At 38.2% G+C, this 9,462-nt stretch overlaps 1 protein-coding gene across 1 annotated transcript in view; it reads left to right on the top strand.

Annotated features, from left to right (window-relative positions):
- The window catches only part of Hsd17b4 (hydroxysteroid 17-beta dehydrogenase 4), a 98,674-nt gene that overhangs the window by 27,635 nt on the left and 61,577 nt on the right, over positions 1-9,462 (top strand). The window contains exons 7-9 of the mRNA XM_008847012.2: positions 337-421; positions 1,680-1,867; positions 7,339-7,430. Coding sequence (XP_008845234.1) covers positions 337-421; positions 1,680-1,867; positions 7,339-7,430 — 365 coding nt within the window. The remainder of the gene's footprint in view (positions 1-336; positions 422-1,679; positions 1,868-7,338; positions 7,431-9,462) is intronic.

Genomic DNA, 9,462 nt, shown 5'->3' with positions numbered 1-9,462 from the left:
GTGTTTAAAAATCTTTTTTAAAATTTTTTGTTATCTTTATTTTATGTGTATGAATGTATTGCCTGCATATATGCGAGTGTACCTGTATTGTGCAGTGCTGCGGAGGTCAGAAGAGGGCTTTGGATTCCCCTGGAACTGGAGTTAAGGATGGTTCGTAGCCACCATGTGGGTGCTGGGAATCGAACCTGGGTCCTCTGCAATAGCAGTCAGTGCCCTTAACCGATGAGCCATCTCTCCAGCCCATAAAATGACTATCTTTATATAAGTGTATCAAATTTATTCTAAGACATGCCTAATTTTTGGAAAAACATACAATAAAAATAATTTCTTACTTAGATATAATCCAGAGAGTTCATTTGCGGGGCTCCTTCCAAGTGACTCGGGCAGCGTGGGATCATATGAAGAAACAGAAATATGGAAGGTAGAGTGGTCTGTAGTTTTCAGAGATTATTGAAGATGTGCACAAAGCGCTATGGAACGGTTGCCAGGTGTTGGCAAGTACTCTCACATACGTGCAGGTTTCTGAAATGTAGTTTTAGTACACCTCATCAGATTTGTAGACTAGCTCTGCTGGAGCTTTGTGTTTCTCTTTCACCACCTACTTTCCCATATTAATGATTTCTAATTATCCTTCGGCACTTTAAAAAGCAGTGTAAGCACTTGTGATTTGCTGCACATTGTTCTTTAACCAGAATGTCATTCAGTGTGTCCAGTAACCAGCTGGGGGAGAGATAAGTGGGTATTTCTTCTAACTGAGGCTACCCCACCAGGAGTTAGTCTTTGTGAGTAGCTATAGAACTTTGCTTTCTTCCTGCACAGAGGCAATTCAGTGCAGTGGTGCTAGTTCATTTGTGTATCCATGCTTGTGTCAAGGCCATCCCTGTAACTTAGGGTTCAGACAGCTTCTAGAAGCAAATTGTTATGATACTATTCTTTTTGGAGACTTCTATTTTATCTTGATCCTGATAGTTCTGAAAATAAATGGTTTATTTAATTTGGTCTACATAGAGTGAGGTTGGGTTGGATTCCAAGATGGCATTCAGTATTATTCAGAAACAGAGAGGTGCAAAGTGATGACTTCCGAGGAATTACAACTGTTTGATCTAATGTATTTTGCTAGCATTTTAATTTGCACGTTGCCAGTTTATGTTTATAAATACTGTTTTCAGTATATAATAGATAAACATTGTTATCTTAAAATTCATTTGGCTCTGACCAAGGATTATTTATTTCTAAGTAGTTAACTCTTATAGGTGAATATTGGAACATCACTTTAAAAAAATACTTTATCATTTTTATTTTATGTGTATGAGTGTATTGCCTGCATGTATGTGAGTGCACCCATATTGTGCATTGCTGCAGAGGTCAGAAGAGGGCTTTGTATTCCCCTGGAAGTGGAGTTAAGGATGGTTTGTAGCCACCACGTGGGTGCTGGGAATCGAACCCAGGCCCTTTGCAAGAACAGTCAGTGCTCTTAACTGCTGAGCCATCTCTCCAGCCTGGAACATCACTTTTATATCAACATTATTTTAAGTATATAAATCACAACTGTGAAAAGCTAAGGACAGACAGTATACAGAGTTTCTTTTGACAGGTGCAGCAGTATCAAAAGAGGGCTACAGTTTCAGTTGTCAAAACATGGAAACAATGATACTGAGAGGCTGATTTTCTTTTATTAGGATTATTATGACTTCATCAGCTTCAGGAATATATGGCAACTTTGGCCAGGCAAATTATAGTGCTGCGAAGCTGGGTCTTCTGGGTCTGGCTAATACTCTGGCAGTGGAAGGCAAGAAGAGCAACATTCATTGTAACACCATTGCCCCTGTTGCCAGGTCTCGGATGACTCAGACCCTGTTGCCGGAAGGTGAGTAGCTTTGGCAATGCAGAGCATCACCAATGTGTATGGAGTAAAAGTGTTTTATTTTCTGAATACTTAAAATAATTTTTCTTTCCAGTTTCAAAAGCATTTTGTATAATTTGTCCATCATTAAAAGCTTTAAAAAGCACAGTGGAAAGGATGAAAAATGATCTGTAATTTACCTCATTGAGGTAAACTTTTATCCTTTTCTCTGCATAGATACACAAATATTCTTTTTTTGGAGATGGGATGATAGCATTCTTACTATTTTGTTATAAGTGTAATATTATATACAATTTTATATTATATACAATATATAAATAAAATAGTGAAATACCTAGCATAATAATTATAAAATGTAACATACTTTATTTTTAGAGCAGTTTTTGCTTTATAGAAAAATTGGGCAGATTATAGAGAGTTCTCCTGTGTCTCCTCTCTCACACAATTTCTTGTTAACATCTTCTGTATTGGTAATTGATGAACCAGTATTAATTCATTGTTACTAACTAAAGCTTACAGTTTGCACCAGGATTCACTTTTCGTGCTACACAGCTGTAAGCTTTTCACAATGCACACCCTTTGTAGCCACCTTTACAGAGTCGTACAGGACTCCCATGCGATTCACATATTCCTTCCTTTTTCCTTCTGGATGCCTGGGGCCTGTGGGGATAGAAAGTTGGGTGGCATTCATTAATATCCCATGGTATAATTTGTTTGTTAATTTACATATTGAGGGAGCATCTTGGTTGTTTCTAGTTTTTTTAATTGTGAATAAAGCTACTATACACATTTATATGAAAGTTTTCTTATAGACATGAATTTTCATTGTTTGAGAAAATAGTAAGAAATGTGATTACTGGATGATTTGTAAGACAAGGTTTATCTTTGTTAGAAACTTCCAAATGGTCTTCCAAAGCAGCTTTTAATCATTTTGCATTATCTCCAGTGATGAATTAGAGTTTGTGTGCTATATCCTTGCCAGCATTTGGCAAATCACTCTTGGATTTTAGCCTTTTAAATAGGTATCCAGTGCCATTTGAGATCCTCTAATGGCATCTAGTTCAGAACATTTTTTCCTATGTTTGTTTTTCATTTATTTCCTTTGGTGAGATATCTATATATGTATGTGTATATGTATGTGCATGATGTGTGTGGGGTTGTTCATGTCATGGCATGCATGTAGAGATCAGAAGACAGTTTTGTGGAGTTCATTCTCCTTCTGCCTTTACATGGGTTCTGCGGCTTGAACTCAGGTCCCCAGATAGGATCTTGCTTTGTAGCCCAGGCTGGCATCGCCCTTGCAATTTTCTTGCTTCAGCTTCCTTAATGTGGGGTTTGTATGTGTGTGTCACCATTCTCTGAGTTGGCTCCTTTTTTTTTTTTTTTTTTTTGAGTTTTAATTATTTGTATGTTTTGGGAAACAAATTTCTTATTATAAACATATATATTTTATAAACTCAAATATATCTATCTCAGATATATGTTCCATAGTATGTGGATTGCCTTCTTATTCTTTATTCTTTAGCTTTTTTTGTGGGGTTTTTGAGAAAGGGTGTCACTGTGCAGTCCTTGCTGGCCTGGAATTTACTATGTAGATTAGGTAGGCCTTCAACTCACAGACATCCAACTGCCTCTGCCTCCTGAGTGCACTACCATGCCTGGCTGTCCTTCAAGGATAATTTCATTGAGTACAGAATTTGGGTTTGCGTTTTTTTCGACTCTGAATATTTCACTACATGGTTCTATTGGTTCTATGGTTTTTGAAGCAAAGATCAACATAATCCCAGTCCTTGTGCCTCCATAGGCAGGTCGTCCCACTGTGTCCCCCTCCCCACAACGCCCCCTGTTTCTTCCATGGTTTTCTTCCTTGATTTTTCTGCCATTTACGTGTAATATAGCTAGGTAGAATCTCTTTGCATTTATACTGCTTGGTGTCCTTTGAGCTTCCTGAATCTGTGTTTTGACCTTTTGGATGGTAAATCCTGTTTGTCAACTTGATTGGATTGGGAGATGCCTAAGATTATACCTCTGGGTGTGTGTGTGATTGGGTGTTTTCCAGATGACTGGATCATGAGGGCTGTGGCCTGGGAAGTATTTTAATTTGTGAGTAGATTCAGAGTTGAATAGAATGTTGAGGTGGCAGCAGCTGTGGAAGGTGGGGCCTGGATGGCTGTGTCCCTGCCCTGTCCCTCTCCACTCACTTCCTGGTTGCTGCGAGTTGAGCTGCTCTGTTCCGTGGTCTCTTCCTGCCAGGATGGGTGGAAACCTCTGAAATCATGAACTGAAGGAAAAATTTCTCCCCAGTTATTTTTTGTCAGTGATGAAAAATGAACACATTGACTCATTAATTTTGTGTAATCCCTAGCCAACATTACTTCAAATATTTATTTTGTTTCCTTTTTCTATTTCTTCTGGAATTCTCATTGTACATGTTACATCTTTGTGTTTAAGAAAAAATTCTTTGAGAATTTCATTCAGTGTATTTTGATCATTCAGCCCCTACTCATCCCCCTAACTCCTTCCAGATCCTCTCCCAGTGTCCCCACCTCTCCCAACTTTGTGTCCTCCCCGCCCACCTTTTTTTTTAAGAGTTTACCAAGTCCAGTTTATGCTACCCATATACTCATGGGTACAAAGCCATCCATGGAGCATGGTTGACTTACTAAGTGCCATACCCTTAAAGAAAAGTGACTCTCCCTCTCCTCCAAAGGCATCAGCTGTCAGTCTGTCAGTAGCTCCTCAGCTAGCCTGGGGGCTCATGAGCTCCTACCTCCTCCATGCTGGGATGTTGACTGGCTTGATCTTGTGCAAGTCTTGTGGAGGCAACCATAGGTGCTGTGAGTTCCTGAGGACATTTGTCCTGTTTTATCCAGAACACATTGCTTTATGGCCTAAAATATGATCTTTTTTAGAGAAAGTTTCATGGGTTGCTGAGAAGAATGTATGTGCCACAGCTGTTGGATGGGATATTTTGTAAATAATTGTTTAGTTCATTTGGCCCATGGTAGATTAACCCTGAAGTCTCTATTAATATTTAATCTAGGTATATCTATCTATTGATGAGTGGGGTGTGGAAGTCACTATTACTTTATCGGTACCTGTCTGTTTTTTTTTATGTTCCTTAGTATTTGTTTTATGAAATTGGGGGCATCATTGGCCTGTACATTTATTTTTGGTCTTTTGAGACGGGTTTTCCTGTACCTGCGGCGGGCCGGAACCTCACAGAGCCCCCCCTGCCTCTGCCTCCCAAGTGCTGGGATTAAAGGCGTGGGCTACCACACCTGGCTATATATTTACAATTCTTATATATATATTTTTTCTTCTTTCAGTTTTTTTTTAATCTTTTTGAGACAGGGTCTCCCTGTAGCCCCAGCTGTCCTGGAACTCACTGTGTAGACCAGGGTGGCCTTGAACTCATAGAGATCTGCCTGCCTCTGCCTCCCAAGTGCTGGGATTAAAGGCCTGCGCCTTAAAGGCGTGTGCCACCACTGCCCAGCTCTTCTTTCTTTCAGTTTTTATACATATGTGTGTTATGTGCATTTGTGTGTATATGCATGTTTTTGCATGTGGGGGGTATGCATACACATGCATATCAAGGCCCAAGGTTGATGTTGACAATCATCCTTGATCTACCTTATTTATTGAGGCAGGATCTCAGTCAAATACAGAGCTCACTGATAAGGCTTGTCTTTTAGCCAGCTTGCTCTGGGGATCCCCTGACCCTGTCTTCAGAGGCTGGAATTTTACATTGGCTGCTATGCCCACCTGGCATTTAAATGGGTTTTTTGGAGATTCAAACTCCAGGTCCTCACATTGAGTAGCAAGTGCCATCTCTCTAGGCCCTGTGTTCTTTATGGATCATCTCTATTATTAATAAGTAGTGGTCTTCTTTACCTCCCCTGATGACTCTTGGTCTGAAGTTTTCTTTATCTGTTATAATTTCTGAACTGGGTTGCTTGTAGCTTCTGCTTGCTTGGTAAGTTGACTTTCATCTTTTCACCCTTACTCTGTGTCTTTACCAGTGAAGTGTATTTCTATTTCTTGGAAACAACAAATAAAGCATCTTGTCTTTAAACCCAATCAACTAATCTGCATCTTTTAATTGGAAAGGTAACACCATTTATATCTGGATTATTATTGAGAGAGTTCTAATTCCTTTACGCTTGTTGGGTGTTTTCCTTTTTTGTCGGATGATTGTTCTTGGCTTTCCTCTTTGACTTGATTTGCTGGTTTATGGTCCTGGACGTGATGGATCCTTTCTTAGTTCTTCTTTGTTCATCTATTCCTCCCATGCAGTGTATCTTTCCTGTGTTCTCTTGGTTGAAACTGTCTTTCTTCCTCTTCAGTGTTTCAGATCCCTTTAAGTATCTTTTGTAAAAACTGCATCTTTGATGCTTGAACAACAAACTAAAAAAGTGTTTCAGGAGGAAAATAGAACTGCCTAGGCAAAGACTGGTGACCAAAATGTACATAACATGCACAGCTATGTTTTATATAAAAATTTTCATCGTACCACAACTTTATTTTGTCATATTACAATAAAAATGCACATTTATTTAATTCTTTAGATATAATTATATCATACAGCAAATAAGATGTTGTACAATACAATTGTATCCCATTTGAACTTGGAACAGCAACTTGGTACAATAGTCAGGAGATTTATTTATTTATTTATTTATTTTTTGGTCTTTTTGAGTCAGCGTCTCCCTGCAGCCCCAGCTGGCCTGGAGCTCACTATATAGACCAGGCTGGCCTTGAACTCATAGAGATCCTCCTGCCTCTGCCTCCTGAGTGCTGGGATTAAAGGCATGTACCACCACGCCCGGCTCTAGGAGAAGAATTTTTAATTGTCAGATTATTGATGAAGACTCAAATGCAAGGGAGTTGAGTGACAGTGAGCTCAGTTTCCTAAGTCTGCTGTAGGCAAGCCAGCACTAAAGTCCAGGTCTTCACTTCCCAGGGCAGTATTTTTCTTCACTAATAGCTGCTCACAGAAGAAATGTAATGAGAAATGATTCTTACAGTTTGTTACTCACTAGTGATAGCTGTGCGTTCTGTTTCAGGCACTATTTACCATTGCAGTCATCAAGCATGCTTTGTGATTTTTCTAGATTCTTATTAAATAGTGAGTAGAATAAGGTAATTTTGTGAGAAATGCCTAAGTTTCTCAGGTTTCATACTATATTTGCCTACCAGTCCTTGCCTAGGCAACTAATATATATAAAATTATATATATATATTTATGTATATGTGTGTGTGTGTGTGCGCGCGCGCGCGCGCTTGGGAGTGCATTAGTTTTTTTATTTGGGAGGAAAAAGTTCTAAAAGCATTGAATCTTAGATTAATTGCATATAATCTTGTTGATATTTGTTTAAAAAGTCTACTTTTAGCTATGTAAAACATTTTCAGAAAGTAAAATAACTATGAGACATGTATGTGTTCTTGTTTATAAATTCTCATATTTTTTTCAGATGTTGCTGAAGCCCTGAAGCCGGATTATGTAGCACCGCTGGTCCTCTGGCTTTGCCATGACACTTGTGAGGAGAGTGGTAGCTTATTTGAGGTATTTTAAAACTTCCTCTTTTCTCCTAAGCATGATTTGTGTAATTGAATTTAAAAAGATGATTATAAATTAGTGTTTTCCAAGTGTTTGCATTTGAAAAAATACCTGCCATTCTTATCATTTGTGTATTTTAAAGTATGTGTACATGATGACAGAGGAACAAGTGTTGAGCCTGACAGGGTGGTGTATACCTGCTATTCCAGCATGCAGAGGCCACAGCAGGAGGATCTTGAGTTTGTGGCCAGCTAGGGCTACATAGCAAGACCTTGTTTTTAAAAATGATGAATAAATACATTTGCTTTAAAAGATCTAAAAGGACTTTTACCAGAGAGTGAATTTCACTGGATGGTGGCCATTTTGTGTCGCTTTTATTTATTTATTTTTTGTAGCTTTTATTTTTATAATAAACATTTAAAGCTTTGTAAATAGGGAAAAATAATCATTTATTTATGTGAGGCAAGGGCTCTAATACCAGTTCAACCCTATTTAACTTTCATTTTCAGACAGGGTCTTAACTAGTCTGGACTTTAACTAGCTATGTAGCCCCATGTAGGCCTTGAACTCACAATCATCCTGCAGCTGTGCGCCACTAGGCTCAGCTAACTTATATATTTTTTGATTACTCATTTGTGTGTGATTTCTATATTTTAGTCTAAGGTGTTATATTTGAGAACTCTCTTATTTAGTAATAATGAGCCTATTGTATGCAGGCCATGGTATTCAAAATATTTGTAGCAAAAGAACCTAGGTCAGCTTGAAGTACTATATTATTAGCTTGTTTCATTTGAATAAAAAGCTGATGAGTAAATTAAAGAAAGAAAGGTCTCCACATAGCTAAGCAGAGCCCTGTGCCTTCACTTCTGTAATCATACCGGCTGAATGTGAGTCATGGAATTAGAGGTAGAAAGAACTTTGCACTCTTAATTTTACAAAATAGGAAAATTTAATTAGACCAAGCCACCTGGAGTTTGAAATTTGGCCTGTCATCCTTTTACCTAATTAGGAAATAAAAATATTTATCTCTTATAATTACATTTATTATTAATGTGTACAAAATAATTTATCTTCTTGTAGAAATTTCAAATATATAGTAAATGAATAGGAGAAAATAAAAAGCACGTTATTACTATCTAGAGAGAACTATTGATTTTTTTAAACTGTTTCCTTCCAGTCTTTAGTTGGCTGTACATTTTATACAGGTAATCTTTTTAGATGTGTGCACATGGCCCCCCATCTCCATATTCAGTTAGGATCATGCATGTATGTAAAGTTTTATGTTATTTTCTTTTATTATACTGTGAACACTTTTTTAGTGAGGAGCATTTAATGTACACAACTGACAAAATGGAGTAGGAGATATATGTAATATCCTGACTTAAACTTTAAAAGTAAGCTTTGCAAAGTTCTGATGGATTCCTAGAGTGGTAGTGGTAGGTGAAGATTGCTTCAGCGGGAGCAGTTATTTCTAGTACCTGAGAAGAACTTGTAGCCTGTTATTTCAGTCTAAAATACTGTAAAAGGTGATATTTTTACCAGGTGGCTAGAGAGACACCTCAGTCAGGTGAGTGGTCTGAGGTTTGCTATGCCAACCCTTTAACATACTCCCAAAGAACTGAAAGGAAACCAGAGGAAAGGTTATAAAAGGTTTTAATGAGATGAAAAGGAAATGAAGCACACTTGTAAGAATAGCAAGTGAGGCAGATTGGGAAACGAGCAAAGAAAACAGCCACTATGAGGCTGGGGCAGGTTGTGGCTGGTTTTTACTGAGGTGGACAGGAAAATGTTCTACTCGGGGTGACATGAACCTTGGGCAGGAAAACTGCTTCATCCTCAACCAGCAAAGGAGGAAATAGCCGCGTTCAGATACTGTTGGCTTTGGCTCTATGGTCAGTTAAGGTGGTTCTTTGTGGCCCCCAAGTTCAGACAGTTTATTTTAGATAGGAGTAAATACCTAATTACATTTACTGTTTGCCTCATAGCTTTGGGTCAGCCATACTGCTTTGTGCTGAATTATTATTTTTTTTTTTACTTT

The sequence above is a fragment of the Nannospalax galili genome, unplaced genomic scaffold (assembly GCF_000622305.1).
Source record: "Nannospalax galili isolate Female #2095 unplaced genomic scaffold, S.galili_v1.0 scaffold843, whole genome shotgun sequence".
Taxonomy (NCBI): domain Eukaryota; kingdom Metazoa; phylum Chordata; class Mammalia; order Rodentia; family Spalacidae; genus Nannospalax; species Nannospalax galili.
Note: the sequence above shows the minus strand (reverse complement) of the source record. Positions and strands in the feature narration are given on the sequence as shown.